At 41.4% G+C, this 18,176-nt stretch overlaps 1 protein-coding gene across 1 annotated transcript; it reads right to left on the bottom strand.

Moving 5' to 3' along the window:
- Nucleotides 1–1,059: 1,059 nt before the first annotated feature.
- Nucleotides 1,060–17,800, bottom strand: LOC133010693 (espin-like protein). The gene is made up of 11 exons (XM_061078306.1): nt 17,338–17,800; nt 15,861–16,051; nt 12,146–12,332; nt 11,877–12,059; nt 11,556–11,687; nt 6,071–6,235; nt 5,828–5,969; nt 5,486–5,658; nt 5,181–5,345; nt 2,880–3,841; nt 1,060–2,117 (listed from the first exon to the last, which is right to left on the bottom strand). Exons 1-11 carry the CDS (start codon nt 17,629–17,631, stop codon nt 1,586–1,588), a joined length of 3,126 nt encoding a protein of 1,041 aa, XP_060934289.1. The 5' UTR covers nt 17,632–17,800; the 3' UTR covers nt 1,060–1,585.
- Between the last annotated feature and the right edge of the window lie 376 nt (nt 17,801–18,176).

Below are 18,176 nucleotides of genomic sequence, written 5' to 3' on the forward strand. Positions count from 1 at the left end.
AATCAGGCTCGGAGCTTATCTGCAAATGTAGAAAAATTTATAAATATGCAAAATAAATAATTCTATTAAACATTTTTTAAACAATATTTATAGATATAAACATCAAAACTTTAACATGAGGTACAAACTCGTATTCTAAAGCAGCCGTGATAGCAGAATGTTTTATTTGAAAGACAGTTTTGATTTACCTGTATGATTGAGAAATGATGCAACTTAGAAAAAAGTGGAGTGGAGTAGCAGAGTAGTTGTGTTGTAATGAGTTATTTTTACTTTTTAGTATGGTTGAACAACAACAGCCTAAAAATAGAGGGGATGGAAGGAAAACAGTTTCTTCCCATTCTCATTTGGTCTTCCTGATTAAACAGTGAAAACAGAAAACATGTCTTGTAAAAAAGTCCCTTGTCTTCTAAGTGTGTCACCATTGTGTTGTTTTAAGGACGACAAAGTAGCTTTGGCCGTGTGATCAGCTGCATCTTGAACCACCTCCACAATCAGCAATGAACTACATTTCCTGTGGCCAAACACGGTAAAATCAAGTAAATAACCAACAAATAAACTCACCACAAAAGAAGAGAAAGGAAATAGTGGCTCATCGTCCCTGTGAAAAAGTTGTTTGTAGCCGAGCAGCGGGTCAGATCAACATGGAGTCAATAGAGTCCTTGGAGTGCATGGAGTGCATGGGCAGCATGGCGAAAGGCTTTTTCCAAGACATTGAGATGGACTGCCTGTCTTTCACTGGGTTATTTTTAGGACCGACAGTGACGCTGGGCTGATGTCAGATTCCAAACAAGCTACATGGGACCCACAGCTGCTGTTACAGGCACATGCTTGGCATTTTCTGAATCTTCCTGCAAGCTAGTAAAAGAGGTAAAAAGCATACTACCAGGATGTTGCAATTGAACAATAAGGCGATGAACGATAAGTGTGTAGTGTTAGTCCATGTGGGGTTGAGATACTGTATGAGGTTTTATTTAAGGTGACTTAAAACTAAGAAAAAAAGATCTGATATAATTTAAAGTCTGCAGAAAATCAAATATTCAACATGTCTGTGTAATGTTTTATTTTGAACGATTATTAAAATTGGTGTGCCTCCTATCTGACCATTGGCTTTCTTGAGAATATTTAGCAGAGCAGGGTCTCTTACCAAAGACAAAAATAATTAAACTCAAAACACACTTGGTTACTTTAAGCACACTCCTTTGTAATAGGGCTGGGTATGGTCTGGAATGTTTTGATGCCATTACCTCTTTATAACCTGAGGTTCAAAACCAGTATCAAAATATCAACACATTTTATTACTATAAAACGTTTTTTTAGATTTTTAACATGGTCCAAACTTGTTAAATTCACTGATGTTTAATCTTTTACACAATAAAATACAGTATAAAATTTACAAAATGATCAATCACATTAGACAATATCTGATCAAAGAATACGTAAACAAAGCCAAGAATATGGCTGAGCATTCAGTGCCAACTTTCAACAGACAGTTCAATTCACAATTCAAAAAGAACTTTGGTATGATACCCAGCCCTAACTTCGTCTACATACAAAGCATACAAAAAATATCAAAAATCACAAGAAGCTACTCAAAATCAAAAATCTCTGCCTCTTTCTCTTTCCAAAAAGCAAAACTACGATCAATGTATTTACAAATCTCTTCATTACTGAAACTGGAAATGTCCGTTCCTTGGTAGACAATCCCCTCATCTGGCGTAGGTGTCTGTATAATGACTTTAGGGACCTGTCTAACCTCTGGGAGGCTATGTTTCACCACTTCTACAGCTGTTTCAGGCTTGCTCACAGTATTTCCAAAGAACTTTACTTTAATGTCCTCAAGGCCGTCCTTCCACTCGCGGTTTCCAGCCTCAATGTCCTGTATGACAGCCTTGTGGAAGTCCCTGACCATTTCCCAGGGAAAGCTCCCGATATGGTCGAACACCTCAAAACACAGAAGATGCCTCATTTTGCGTTCGTCCACAGGCAGCTCCAACTCCAGGATGTGAAAGTAGCCCAGCATGAAGAGGTCCAGGGTCAGAGAGTCATACTCCACAATCGCACCGTCCACACGAGGAAGGAACTGCTCTGGGGAGAAGAGGGCCTGCTGCCTGTGGAGCCTGTGGAAAACACAGCATGATTATACAAACTGTGCTTGGTTTTTCTGACAAATGGTCCAAAGAAAAAACATATTGTATTGAAAATACTATATGAGAAAAAAGAAAAGTAAGAAAATCCTCACATTTGAGAAGCTAAATATTCTGAATTATTGCCCGGTTGTTTAGCTAGTTAGATATTAGCTGGCTAAAGCTTTCTTTAGCAGCTGGTTCGTTGCCAACTTTGTTGTTCATTTGTTAGCATGTAGCAAATGGTTGTGGATCGCAATACTTTTATTGTTTTACGTTAAACTAGAACGAGCTCTCGGCATCTACATGCGGAGCAGGTCTTCTACCGTTGAGCCTGGGGTGGGTATTTTATTGGTTGCAATCTGCAGCTTCTCCATTAGATGTCACAACATCTTTTACACACTGGTCTTTTAAAAACTGCTACTGAGAATAAGCTTAAACTGACTCAGTCCTAAAACCAAAAGAATGAGCTAAAATATGCTAAGAGCTCCATAGAGCAGAGTGAACCTTTTCATTTTCTTTGGGTTTGTCATTAAACCATTTCACATTACACAGTTGTTGTAAGTCCATTGTTAATATAACAATATTGATCAGTTGAGTTAGTGGACAAACTTCAGGTAATTTGACAAAAAACATGATCAACATTTGTTGAACAGGGGTCTTATAAAATGGGTATTTCTTGAGTGGTGCTTCTTGAGCACCTAGTGAGTTTTGGAAAAGGGATTATAGCAAATTATAAAAGTTATGCAGTTGTACCTGCGTATCTGTCTCGAAGGGACACTGGAGATCATGCTTGTCCAGTTTCCCAGCATCTTGTTGACAGCACTTCTCTGCTTGAAGAAATGTCCCATAGAGCTGTTCATCATCTTAGACTGGGCACTCTTTAAGCTGCCCCTACGATCAGACTCAGATTTTTCACCCACTCCCCGGTTGCCGCCACTCATCTTCCTCTCCGCTTCGTCCTTGCTCTTCAGTGTCAGGTTGTAGGCAGATTTCTTCCAGTGGCTTAAGAACAGCACAACTATACGCTCTTTTCTTAGGCTTGTGGTCTCCCGAACATCTGCAACATTTTCATCATAGTCGATGCCGGAATCACTGTTCTGGTCTGTTTCTTTGGCGGGATTCAAGACTTTAAGTTGTTTGTCTGACTCTGTGGCCTCGAGCTGTGAGGAAGGACTTAACACAACCTTTTCTTCCTCTGGCTCATCTGACAAAGGTGAGTTCTGTGTCTCAAAGTTAGACTTCAGAGACCTCACAGACACTCCAAACTCGTGGATCTCATCCTTGATGCTCTCCCTGCGTCCTCTGGTGGAGTTCTGTCTCTCTGGAGCCTGGGAGAACACTGTGATCAGGTCGGTGTTGGGCATTTTGCAGTGGGGCTGGTCTGTGAGGTTGGTCATGAGAAGAGACATGCTCTTCACAATGCCTGAGATGCGACCACACCACAGAGGTAGAGGAACTTGACTCGTGAAGTTCCTGAACTGCGTGTTGACGCTGATGTTGACTATGGGTGCCGGCAGAATGTGCCTCAGCTCCTCGGCGAGTCGAGCCAGCTCCAACTCATAGCATTCACTTTTCCTCTGCATGGAGACATTGGCAATCTGCTGCTCCAGATAGATGAGGTCATCCTCAGTCAGCAGCTCACCAGAGGGCCCCAGGATGGCATTGTGGGCTTGGGAGTACCTCCAGCTGACTTTGGCATATCTGTTCCCATTTTCCTGAGAAAGGGCAGATACAAATGTAGCTTGTCATATTTAAACTCCCTTTTTTTTACATTTCAAATGGCTTAGGGGTGACAAGAAAAAGAGTAATGATACAGTAAAACTGTGATCCAAACCTCAAAAATACGACTTGACTAGTTATGTGTTCAGTGATTTGTTTCGTGCAATTAAAAGTAAATGAGGGTAAAAGTGTTTTTACATTTTGTTTTGTGCAGATGCTGATTTAGAACAGCATCGAAAACTCAAATCAAGATTTTCACTTTGCTCATTGTGGTCGGCTTCGCCTCATTAAGCATTTGTTCGGGAGAAGATTTAAATTTTAAGTAGGCTGAACAACACTTTTCTCATCAACTTTTTAACCTTAACGAGTCCAAAACTAAAATAAATGTTAATGTTCAGAAAACAAAACCAGAGACTATTCAGCATTTTCCTTAAAAAAGACTCAAATGGTTAATTTATTAACAAAACAAACAAATCAGAAAGGCCGGGTCTGTAGTTTGGTCCAAGCTCGTCACTCTGTAGGAAGTTACTGACAAAAGAATAGTATTAAAACTACAAACAATTATGGACAAAGCGTCACACCCCCTTTATAAAACACTGGACAAAACAAAGAGTGGCTTCAGCTACAGACTCATTCCACCTGGCTGTGTCAGGAAGTGATACAGGTCCTTCCTGATGACTGCCATCAGACCTTTTACCTCATCTAATTTCATATATTATTATACGTATATCATTATAAAACATTTATACTTTATACAACATCTGTATTTGCTTTGAATCTCTTTTTGTACTGCACATTGTCTACCTGTGTCAGGGCTGCCAACTGAGTTATTTTTTACCTATGTGTTAACTTTGTATTTTAAATTTTAGTTTTCGGTATTTTTGCATTTCTGTACTTTCTAAATTATTTTACTGTTTTAACTTATGTCTATGGCTTCAAGTCCAAAATAAGTGATACATTTTCTGTCGGTTGATTAAAAGGGCCACTCCTTGAGGTTCCCTGTCTCATGTTTTTCATCCAAACACCATATAGTGTGAAGAATGGTCCACAAAGCTGCAGATGTTGTTGAGATGATGTTAGTTAGTAGTAAGTGACTAGTTTATTGAAAAAAAAAGAAACTACTGACAGGACAGGGGCACTTCAGCGGCCAAACAGATTTCAGCTGGGGCCAGTGTCCCAGTGCCCCCCTGGCCCCGCCCCTTGTAACATGTGTGATCAACCTTTAATTCAAGATTCAAGATTTCATGAAACTGTACAATTACCTCAGTGGATTAGGGACATTCACGATCTAACCATAGAAAATGTATAATTAAATCATCTCTGGAAAGACATTACCTTCCTCCTCTGATCCTCCTCGTCCAGCAGCCTGGCCTGCAGCTGTCTCACCATCACTTGCCTCTTCCACTCGGCAATGGAACGGCCTCTCTCATCATGTGTGGGGACCAGATAGTCGATGTCTGACAGGTTGGCCTCCTCAGTGGGCAGGATGACCATTTTATTCTGCAGTGAAGAAAGCAACAACTTAGTTTCAGCATCTTAACTAAAGAAAGGTGAACAAAGGTCAGGGATCAGCCACAGCAAACCTGTTAATGCCGTGGCTGATTGGGTGAACAAAATGGAAAAGCTTATTATTTGCTTACTGCATGGCCAGTGAAGACTCCTGATAATCCTGATTGCTTCAGAGATGTAATGGACTTCATGTTGCCGAGGAGATTTTTTCCAGCCAGGAGGCTTGTATCAGGCATAATGGTCTTATCAGCAGAGCGAGTTATCTTCCTCCCAGCTGCATTGGGCTGTTTGAAACCTTTAATAACTGAAAAACAAAATCATAGCCAGTCATGTCTAAGTCATTCAATGAGTTCAACAAAACAAATTTTTCCATTAAGCAATACAGTAACCATTCGATACCAAAGCACAGTTTGTTGCCTAACTAAAGTGACTGAAGAGGGACTCATTCAGATGACTCATAATGTTTCTCTCACCAGAAGTTGCAATATGAACCTGCTCTAATCTTTTAACTGTGGACTTCGCCGGCCGAGCAGGTGTGGATGAAGCAGAGGGTAAAAGAGGTGCAGACGCAGGCTGAGGGTATCTGGCCTGGGGGGGCTTCCCACTCTCAGGTTGCTAGTTTGGGAAAACAAAGAGACACAGTGCATTTGCTTTAGGTTATAACATGAAATCATGAAAAGAAGTAAAAACATAGAAGCAATCAGATCAGGGTTTACCTTTAAACTATCCATGGGTGTGTTGCTGCTGTGACGGTCACTGCATGTGTCACTCAGGCTTCCGTAGTAGTCGTCCCGGCTGCGCTGCAACAGCACAGTCGACTTTACCTTCTCTTCTTCTCCCACTGGAGGGATAACCTCAATGAGTGTATCTGTCTGCAGCGTCTGCAGATATCATAGTTGCAACATTATTATTTTAGACAATAGAATGGCAATTATGATGAAACTTATATAAAAATCACAAGGGGGTTTTCAGTTTAAAGAAAGGTGACACAAAAATTGGTGTCCCTCTGGAAAACCGCAAAGAGCATTCTCAAGCAGGTGATGTGATCGAAAGAGAAAAGACATACTGGCATCTTCAAATAATATAAACTGGATGAGATGAGATTGCTGTTGGTAAATTCCACCTTCTCAACTCAGAAACAAAATCTGACTTTCAAGGACTGGAGACCAATGAACAATTATTACTAAAATACTTTTAGAATAATAAGCTGAAAGTCTGGACTCTCGCTGTCCCAACTCAACACCAAAGAAGAAGAAAAAAAAATCACATTTCCCTGCTTGATGTGGAAGAAACTGACCCGAGGAAGATAGAGTATTACTCCCTCAACACATTTGAGGTTTATGTAAAGATAAGAACAGTAACATGTATTTGGTTCAGAGACAGATAGCATATGGTAGAAAAACACTGCAGGTTTTAGAAAATTTCATACAGACAGAAAAGAAGTAGCATTTGGAAGTAATAGCAAAGTTTGATTGAATTTCTCTGTCAGTACAACATGTTAGTGTTAATTCACTCTTAATTACAGTGTGTGCGGTAGATCTGTCCCAACTGTAAGTACGCTGTTTTAGGTTGAACATGGAAGTAATACTGCATTGTTTTAACAGGCTATATACTATAGGTTATCAAAATGCGCTGTGCATTATGCTGGTAAAACAATTCTATCTAAAAAAACAAATATACACATAAACTACACTAAATCATTGAATTATTAGAACGCCTAAATGCAGAGTAACACGTCCAAACCTCTTATAGCCTGAGGACATTCAGTACATAAACAACGTGGTAAGCAACCTTGAATAATTGGCAGCATTTCACACTGCTCTCGGACGGATGTATGGAAACATTTAGATCTCCTTTAATGAACCTGCATTGTCCTAATGCACTCCATGCAGAAAGCCTATCCACTGTAGCTCTCCAAGGACATTATTAGTAACCAAAAACATCAAAGGCAGCCTAATATGCTGCTCCGTGCCGCGGTGCTTTGTGTCCACGAGGTGGTCCTCGCCATTTCCTCTCACACTTTGATGTCGAACAGCACGAAAAATGCTGTGACACCGCTCAGGCGGAGGAATAAACTTCCCCGAAGTTGTGCAACCCATAAATAGATAAACAAGGGAGCGTGATTTCTTTGTGACCCTTCTCGTAACAGTTCAACGTCCTAAAAGCTTCGGTGAACCGGCCCTCGTGTGTGTGTGTGTGTGTGTGTGTGTGTGTGTGTCTAATTAGACCCAGTGGCCAGAGAGCATTTGGTTTTCATCAGCACCCCATCATAATTGCCACGCAGATATAGAAAGCCTAACCCTGTTTTTGGCCTGGCTCCACTCTCCCTTCTATCAAAGACCACAAAGACCCTGATCACTACAGATTAGGAGCCAAGAGTTAAGAAACAGCTACTCAGTGCTGTCTCATTGTCAGATATGCAGCTCCAGTAATCTGCGCTCCTTACGGGCAGAGCCATGAGAGAGTTTAAGTATTTCAGAACACCGTGTGTATTTAAGAAACATGTCTTGTAATTCTGCGCTCTGGAATCAATCACTAAAACAACCTGCTTCCATGTGAAATATTCATGTTCGCGGTGATAAATTGAAACGTGGAATGTATACAGTGGGTGTACATTATACACAGAGCACTACAGTGTAAATACATGTCCACTCACATGTTGAAATACTCTCAGGTTTCCTGTGTGGAGGTAAACGCCAGTGAGGCTAATAAATGACGGATGCAATCTTTTTGCCAACTTTTACAGCTTTTTTGCATTTTGAGTGTAGCTTAACAACACATATGTGTATTTATTATGACAATATAGGACTACTTCATACTAGAATTATGTCACAACTCCTGTTGCAAAAAGTAGATTTAGAAACATAACAAGATTTGATAAAAAGGGGAAGAAAAAAACAATCATGTCCAATTTGCAAAAATCAACAACGACAACCGAGGCTCAAAGTAAGGTCATGAGCCTGGAGTATTAGTCATGCCTGACCGTAAGAGGCCACTTCAGATCAGAACATAGGTAAAACACAGCCAAAACATCTGCCAGCTACAGCCCTTGAATAGAAATGACTAAACTTCATTTTTCCTTTTACAAAAATAACTACAAAACCTGTGTGGTTACTTACATACAAACAAACGTTCCAAAGAAAAGGTAATAAAACACACAAAAAAAGTGACGAAAACATTAAAAAGTCCTGTCATGACTACAAAAGCCAATGAAAGTGATAAATAAACCAACTTAAAACTCACCAACCTTGACCTTGTACAACGCAGCAGCACACTGGTGCGACTTCACTGCACAACAAAGCTCCTGAGGCGCTGACTCGTGCAGGTGCAGCCAGGTATCCGGGGCAGCCACTGCGTGCTGAAGAATGTGCCGCTATCTCCACATCGCCGACCACTTGTTTGACAACATCACCGGCATCTCCGCCAGTGGCCGAGGGCCGCTGGGCAATAAACAATAAACTCCGATTGGAGAATGCTGTTAATAATTAAGCGAGAAGGATTGGGTGGCCGGTAATGTCACTAATACATCGACAAACCAACGGCCGCGTTGTTGCACGAAGGGATGTGTCAGCGGAAGACTTGTCAAAGCAGCTGGAAAACAGACATTTTATCCATGTGTGCGCTCAGGTGATCTTTCCACTTGGGACAATTGAATGAGGCAGCTAATTCATCAAGCATCTCCTTTTTTTTACAGTGGCAGCGGAAATACAATATGACACTATGAGACTAAGTGAAGGGCTTTGTCCGTTAATAAGGTAAAAACAACAAACGTGTTGTGACAAACTTTAGCTGTTTTTCAGGTGTTACTGCAGAAATCAAATTCTTGAAATGTCTTAAAATAATAGAAAACTGCTGATATTTTACATTATTCTCAGCTATTAAGCTATTAAGAGATACATTAGAATACAATTAATGTGATGGGGGACTAATCCACAATCCAGTGCACAAATACAGTCCACGCTATATTTATGGTTAATATAGGGCTTTATCTGTCTGTTTTGGACACATTATTATTCTGTTATACTAAATATACATTAAAATACATTAGGAACGGATCATTTCAGGGCCAGGATGGAAAGGAGGAATGATAACCGAGAGGAAATGACATTGTTTTAGCGATTAATAAAACAAATGCTATCCCACAATCTCAAATTATCCACATTTCTTTGGTATTTCACTTAAAAACATTACATAAACAGAAACAAATAGTTACGAATTAATTCTAAATAATTTATTCATTGACTAATTGTTGAGAGCGTGTATGTAATGCAGCCAGACTTTGCAATTCATAAAATCCAGTATATGTAAAAAGGTATACGAGTATGTGTTTTGTGTCGCATTGCAAAAAACAACGTGGAGATGGACGACACGTGTTTCCTCTGTCCAAGTATTCTAAAAATACACATCCTGAAACAGCAGTATCTTTGGCAAGATCGCCCTGAATGGAGAGCAAACGTTTGTGTGTGAAGTAAACCTCACGCCACGCTCTGTTTATTTGATTGCAGCTGTTTCCTAGATGAGAGATGAGGAGAGGTTGACGGTGCAGAACAAGTCTGACCTTGTTGCGAGCGATCCAAACATGCAGAGAGGCCAAATACGCAGGCCCCCCACACCCGGTCAACGTCCCAATCCATTTAGGTCGCAGCTTGGAAATGAGATTATCTGACTGATAACCAATGAAACCTCTGATCTATGCAGCACTTCACAAATGTGAAACCCCTCCGCAAATGTAATTAAGGGATGTCTACTTGAACAACTCATCCCAAGCACAGTAGGCCTCGACGAATCACACACTGTTCTCCAAGGATTCTCTGGATTTAAATAAATTAACTTGTCTTCCAGGTTCTCTATCAGATGACCCCTTTGTTCCCATCAAGCCTCAGTTTGTGTACAACTCATACATGGCCAAGAAATATAATCCAGCATCCTGTCTGCTATCAATATTACACAGTATCCAGAGGTGACAATCATAGCACTTCCAAGTCTCTGGAAAAAACACACATGACACACAATCAAACGTGCGTTTGAAGCCAATGACATCCTGCGCTCCGAGTCCACAGAGGGATAGAGTTTCCGGTTCCAGGCATCAGAATGGTAAAAAAACGCTGAAACTTAAGCTTGTGGATCTCATAACGGGCTCAGCCCCTGGGCCCTCCACCTGAGCCGCTGGAGAGGGTAACTGATAGGCCCGGAGCCGGCGGCAGCTCTGCCTGTGTTCGGTGCCACAGCGGCCCCTGTGCTAATTAGCTCTCCATTGTTGAAGGGGGGATTATTTCTGAAGGGGATCTGGGCGGCCACGCCTCACTGGCTCGCTGTCACCATCCTCTTCATGTGTGAGTGCAGCTCTTCTCCACTGACCTATTCATGGCTTCTACTGACCAACACCTTTCGATGCTCTGTGTACATCGCTGTGCAGTCTGCGCCATAGGCAGCAAGTGAAGTGTGATGGGGAGAAACACGGAGAGGCTGCATCTGGACAGCTGTAAGGATTTAAGGTTCACCAAGTGTGCTGAGAGAGTGGTCCCCAGGGGCTCCTCCACTTTACAGTGCTCTGTGTTTCCTACTTTAAATCAACTCAGCCAGCTCGGATTTCAACTTTAAATGTACTTATTATGCATCTTTGTGAAAGGAAAACAAATGACTCAGGATATAATGTTTCCGAGCAGGCTGTAGACACCACACAGGCCAGTTTGTACTGTTTGAAACCTGACTTGAACAGGCGTCACCAGCACAAACAAGGTGTAAACACTAAAATATTCATCAATCACATTAAGTAGCGCCGCGTTTCCGCACAAAACAAAAGGGCTAATCTCAGAGAGTCCTCCGTGGCGAAACTGAGAACGAAGAATCTCCTCCGGTACTCACGCCACTATAGCTTGTAATGCCTTATTCAACACAAAAGCTTTCATTCTCCACTTTCGTAGAGCTCTTAAACGGAGAGCAGAGCAATCAGGCTGAGTGGAGGGCAAGAGGACAGGGTTGGCCTGAACCAAATACATGTCACAAATAAAGAGAATGATTCACTGACGTTCCAAGATCTTCCAGATGTTTGCTGTTGACCGTGCTCCCCGAACTGCGTGTAGCTTTGATTTTTATGCCAAGGTAAACAGCTGGGCAATACTCACACACATACAAAGCAAGAGGAGGAGAAAATGGGAAACATTAAATAAACTGTAGGTGAGAGAAAGACAGAGAGCTTACGTTTTTCTCCATGGCACGGAGATATGTGGCACATTCACAGTGTCCGTTGTACTCTGCCAAGTCTGCTGCTGTGAACCCATCGATATCTTGATCTGAGGGGTTTGCTTGATTGGCTAAAAGGATTCTACAGCACTGATATAAAGGAAACAACAAAATGAGAAGAAGAAGAAGAAGAAGAAGAAGAAGAAGAAGAAGAAGAAGAAGAAGAAGAAGAAGAAGAAGAAGAAGAAGAAGAAGAAGAAGGTTATATTCAGCTGGTTATATTTACACAAGAAGAAAAAATAACAACAGTAGGAGGTAAAATTCAAAGTTTTGCCAAACCTCCATCTCTCCATTCTCTGAAGCATCATGAAGTGGGGTCCCTCCCCAGTAATCTGTGATGACCTTTGAACCCAAGTGAAGCAGCCTCTCCAAGATGCAATAGTGTCCCCTGCTGGCCGCAAAGTGCAGAGCAGTCGCTCCATCTCTGTCCTGGCTGGACATGCTGACATCAGTAAAGGTCACCTGTTTGGGGGGTATAGAAAAGAGATTTAACATATTTAAGAGACACTTTATAATGATGCAACATAAATGTGGATTTCGTAACTGACCAGCCACACCACCACAGTTTGGTGGCCCATGTGAGAAGCAGCATGCAGGCAGGTCATGCCATCATGAGCCCTCAGGTGGACGTCGGCGCCGCAGTCTTTGACAAGATACTCTACAACATGCAGGTGTCCCTCCTGACAGGCCAGGTAGAGCGGGGTAGCACCGATCCATGTCTGGTGGTTCACACACCTGTACTCCAACAGACAACAACATGGGTAAACAAGATTAGATTGGCCATTAACTCCTTAAATGTGACCATTGTCAGAATTCTATGTCTGAGGCAACACAACAGTTCGGTATGAAAAAGGTGCAGCAAATATGTTCTAATCCGATGTTCCAGTTTGAAAATTTGGCCAGAAAAGTGTTTTTGCTGAAAATATTGGATGTAAAATACCATCATTTTTATCCTGTTAAACATTTGTTCTTAAGTATGTCACAAGTAGCATATAAATTCTTGAGATACGCCCATGAATTTGACCACTGACATCTACCAGCTCCTCCCTGAGTCCAAAGTGAACATTTGTGCCAAATTTGAGGAAAATCCCAAGAGGCGTTCCTGAGATATCATGTTCACAAGAATGAGTCGGACACACTAACAACACTCTGTTGCCTGCGTAGATGCATAAAAACCATGGATAACAATGCACATCATGAAATTAAAGATCCTTACTAGGGAATATTTAAACCAGATTTTTACGAGAAGTTTTTAAAAAAAAGGGAAATTCACTACATGAGGTCCACCGAAAAGACGTCAGTGGTGTCCTGGAAGGTTTTCATTTGTTTCAAACTAAATGCAACAACTAGTGAACAGTGACACCACTGTTGTGACATTCCCTGATGCTGGCTCTGTTTTGAACTGACAATATTTTCACAGTTTGTCTGACCATTATAGGAATTGACTAACATTTGGAGAACAGTTTATACGCAGCAGCACATGATGCAGATGGATACAATGAAGTCAATGTTATGGATTTAAGGGATCAATTCTATAACAAAAGGAAAATATGCATTTTATTGTTTGCTCCTAAGCTGCAACTTTCAAAAACATTAAATACTTCTTTTTCTTTTTTTCTTTGGAAGAATCTGAGATCTAAAAACTTTTGACTTCCTGCCTAAAAAGCCTGTTAGGACACAGCAGGGCTGCATTTACATTGACGTACGTACTGTACTTCACCAACCACCGGGCTGAGTTGTGAGTGACAGCGTCTCAAGATGTTTTATTCACGTGGTCTGACCTCTCCATGCGTCATGCAAACTAAAGTCATACTCTCCTGTAACAAGGAGATGAGGCCGGAGAGCCAACATATCTCTGATCTCGTCCTCACTCAGTGTCACACTCTCAGGTTTGTGATGGTGGACTGGCTCCTGTTTCCCGACATTTTCAGTTTTTGAACAACTTATCTCTGTCCATTATTTCAGTTAATTTCCTAATCAACATAAGCTTCTTTGCATTGTGTAGTTGCATGTGTTAATTGCACATTATTACTGTGTTAATGTATGAGGTAGTTGATCAGATATTGTTTCTTGAATCACATTGGTAGGAGGCCAAGCATATGGAAGGGATGGAAGGGAGTTTCTGTTGGAAAAGCTACAACTGTCTATGTAAGTTTTTACTCCTAAAATAATGATTCTGTTAAATTAATTATTATTAAATTCTCATGTTTTATAGTTTTACATCTGTGATAACTGCAATGTTAAGTTGTTTTCACATTTAATGATAAAAGTGGAACATAACATTTTATTGGTGTAGACTGAGTGAGATTTAGTGTTTTTTTCAGTTTTAAAGGTTTGTATGTATTTTGAATTGTGGAAACCAGGAAGACTCGCTCTACTTTAGGTCACAGCTAATGGGGATCCTAATAAATAAAAAACAAACAAAATGGTAAAGATTATATTTAAACCAATGATTTCCAATCTGGAGTACGTATAACTCAGGGGGTTACTCTGCAGTGAGCAGGGGGCACAGGGAAAGGACTTGTGCTCTTGACTGCTGCTGAAGCACCACCAGACTGAACCTCACGTGGCTCAGAAATGGTTGCAGATGGCAGGACGGTCCCTCCATGGCGTTAGAGTGTTATTCTAACTCCAGGCTTGGTTCTGAGACCTCTTGCATTGGGTATTACTTAGGCTGGAACCCCGACTCGAGTTGATAGGGCCCAGGACCACTGTGGATATTGTGGAAAGAAAAAGACCTGCACTTTAAAATAGTCCTCTACTCCAGGGGCCTTCTGATTCTGTTTCATTTGGCCAAAAGAAGTCACTAAGCAACACCTGCCTCAAATATCCACATAGTGCCCTCTTATATCTCAGCCCCTTGTTCACATTTAGAAGAAACTCATTTTTGCCATCCAGGTGTAGACACTCATATAAAAAATACTCTGAATGAAATTATCATTTATTATAATAACTACATAATTATTCTAATACTTGCATTCATTTAAATAGCCAGACTAGTCATGCTAGTGTCTCTGCGAGACTGGACTAGAGCTAAATGCTCACATCAGCATCACAACATGCTACAATGGTAACGCTGGCATGTTGATGTTTGGCAGGTATAATGTTTATTGGCGCTGGTTTGGTATGTTACCATGCAAACATTGGTTAAGTAGCATTAAACAGCTTAAACAGCAGAGACTGATGGAAATGTACTGTAATGACACACCTTCCTTGATTGGCTGCCAGTTAAATTTAGGATTGATTTAAGGATCTCTTAATACATTTTTAATAACTTTTATAGCTAAGGTTCCTATGCTGTAAACTGTAATCTGACCTCTTCCAACCAACTCTCGCTATCAGTTCATAAACCAAGGCAGGTCATGAGGGTGACCAGGCTTTTGCCATCAGGGCCTTAGGCTCTGCAACACCTTGCCTGAGGAGATTAGACTTTAACCTGTTTTAAATTTAATGATGTTTTTTTTTAATCTGCTGTGTAAGGTGACCTTGAGTGTTCTGAAAGGCACTTAGAAATAAAATGTATTATTATTATCAAACAATTGCTTCAAAGATATCTTTACATCTGTAATGCCTAATTTTCTGTAGTTTTACTGGTTGTTACTTGTTTTGAATATTTTCTATTATGTTACCTTTCTTATTTTTGTTTTGTCTTTGTTTCTGTTGTGCTTCATTTCATCCCCGAAAATGTTGTAAAGCACTTTGTAAACCTGTTTAGATAAACGTAATAGAAATAAATTATTATCATTATTATTGCATTGGACCAATTAATTGGACACAATTAAATTTGACTGGATGATGGCGCAAGTTGAAAAGCGAGACTCTTTCACTGAGGAGATAATCAATATGTAAACCTAATGTCCTGATGATCCTTTTCATATTATTTCAATTAACAGCTAATAATTAAGCCTCATGGTGGAGTTGGTTCAAGTTCACCAAACTCTGAATACTTTGTGTGCACCCATGTTATAAAATTTAAAAGAATGAGTGCACATTTTGACCATCTGGTAGCACTAGAAAAGAAGTCCGATGAGCACCGAAGCTGTTAAGGACTTTAAATATCTGTTGTAAATTTCATGGCAGTCCATCTAATAGATGTCAAGATATTCCTCAGAGGTCAGCCTCATGGGGGTGCTAGAGGAGCAGTCATGGGTTCACCACAGTCACAATGCCTGTGTTGAATTTTTCATAGTAATCCATCAAACTGTTGTCATGACAGTTCAGTGTGGGGGATGCCACCAGAGAAAGCGAGTGCTCTGATCTCACCCAGGCGCCTGCTGAATGAGTAGTTTCAAACAGCAGAGGTCTCCTTTGGCTGCAGCGTAGTGAGCGGGAACTGCTCCACAGTCAGTCTCCACCTCGGCCAGTCCTCCGACTGACAGCAGCCACGTGATGACCTCCACGCAACCGAAGCGAGCCGCGAGGTGAAGGGCTGTGGCACCGGCAGCGTCCCTGTCCTGGAGACATTCAAACAGTTCAGAGTTAGATGGAGCAAGGAAACAAATTCAACTCGACCACTTTAGTGATTATCAAGACACTTCATGCTTGATCTGGAGCTACTTCACAATTACTCCTTGTCATTAGTGAGTCCTCCTCAAACAGTTCTACAATATACTGTCACGTTTTATTGTTTGTGTGATGGATGTTGTGTGCAGAGTGTTCATCCTACCTGGTTTAAGTGCATTGAAGATTTTATTGTAAAATTCTTCATAAAATGAAAAATGTAATTGAATTTGCATTATGACTGTTCACGTGTGTGGTTTATATAAAAGTTTGATTGATTTACTGAACTGGTCGTTATTTGTTCATACATTTAATGTTGACTAGTTGAAAGGTCTGTAAGCCACCGACACAATCTTCAGATGCAAATTCTCAACTTTTCATAATAAAAGCTTGATCTGAAGCATTTCAGCAAAAAAATATATATGTTGTGCTTTTTCTTTGAGGACAACCTACTAAAGAGGAAGTGATTCTATGAACGGAGATTTGCACCGGCAACTCTCGAGTATGTCTGTGTCAGTCCCATATGGTGAAATGAAAAAATTATTATATTATAAAAATGCAGGCTTGATTTTATTTGCCGCAGACCGCCAGTGGCTGACTGCTACTCCAGTTTATCTGAGGACGTCAAAGACATGTTCAACTCAGTCCACAGACTGAAGGCAGCCTGCCTCGTCCCAACTGACTGCTACAGAGTACTGGTCTCCTGTTAATTAAATTGTGTTAATATTGAACTTATCACACGTTCTTTTGTAGGGAATTTACCATAAACCCACCAAATGTGAAGCCAATTAGATGAGCAGTTCACGAGATATGCTTTCCACAGAAAGACATGCCTTTGTAGAATTAGTAGGTAGAAGATTTTACAAATCCAATCATTATGCTGTCGTCCAGAGTTGATAATGTAGGGTAGATAGAAGACAGGAGATAGAATGACTGTATTTCACAAGTTGCCACGTTTAGTGGGAGCTCCCCTCAACACTTCCTACACTATACGAATGGATACCCAGTAAGTCAACACCATATGATGTAATCAGCTGGTAATACATGTGAAAAGGTACTGCCCAGCACAGTTTACAACTGCAGTGATGTAACTGTACTCGAGAATCAGTTAGATAACTATCTGAAGCCTTCGCCTGATTTTCAACTTGCACGCAATCGAGTCGGTGGAAGCAGAAAACTGGACACACGTGGCATCTATCCAAGGCATTGGTTTACAACTGCTCCCAGTCGATCAACTTACCTCAACGTTGCAGCCTCCCTGGTTCACCAGCCAGCGCAGCTCCCGGATGTGGCCGGTGGCTGCAGCGTCGTGGGCTGGCGTGGCCCTGTTCAAGGCCCGGAGATCAGCTGCCAGACCCATGTGGCTCACCAGGAGCTGCAGGCACTCCAGGCGTCCACACCTGGCCGCGTGGTGCACCGGGCTGGCACCCTGAGTGTCGGTGATGGCTGGTGAGAGGTGACCAGAAGACTCCAGCTCCCTCAGGGTTTCAAGATCCCCTGCTCGTGCCGCCTGGATGGCCCGATGAAGCACCATTTCTGGCTGCTATGAGAAGGCTGTGGCACACAGAAGAGGCTCGCTGGAGCTGTTTCGATCCCAGCAGGGTACCGTCATCTTTTCACATGCACAAACTTGCATAGAATAACCAAAAACTCATGCACTCATAGCCTCCTCCCGAGCCAGGAAAGTGACACCCTATCTGTAGCCAGCTGGCAAACATGGCCGTTAGGAGAGAGAGGAGGGGGTCAGAGGCAGCGAGATAGAAAGGTAATGAAAGACGGGTGGAGGAGCAGCAGTCGTGGCCCCCCTGCTCTCCTTTGTGTGGCAGTGACCATATGCTGGCACACGCACCCGCGCTTCACTGGAGATGGGGGAGCTGAGGCAGCACGGAAACTTAAGTAATGGGAGAAGTCGGAGCCAAGGCATGCTGGAATACAATGAGACGATTTTTTTTAATATATATTTCTAAAGCAAAAGGCTGATAAATTTGAAGGAATGTAATCTAGATGGAACATTTCATGGCTGATGAGATCAGTGAAAGGAGTTTTTAAATTTTTTTTTACAAATGTATTTTAATATTT

Source organism: Limanda limanda, chromosome 9 (assembly GCF_963576545.1).
Source record: "Limanda limanda chromosome 9, fLimLim1.1, whole genome shotgun sequence".
Classification (NCBI taxonomy): Eukaryota; Metazoa; Chordata; class Actinopteri; order Pleuronectiformes; family Pleuronectidae; genus Limanda; species Limanda limanda.

Bases quoted from the DNA above. Each gene is read 5' to 3' on its own strand.
- LOC133010693 (XM_061078306.1), bottom strand. From the start codon at position 17,631: ATGGTGCTTCATCGGGCCATCCAGGCGGCACGAGCAGGGGATCTTGAA. The intron at 5,346-5,485 runs GTAAGCAAATAA...TCTTCACTGCAG, and splicing joins GAGTCTTCACTGGCCATGCA to AATAAAATGGTCATCCTGCC. The intron at 2,118-2,879 runs GTACAACTGCAT...TGTTTTCCACAG, and splicing joins CCTTCGAGACAGATACGCAG to GCTCCACAGGCAGCAGGCCC.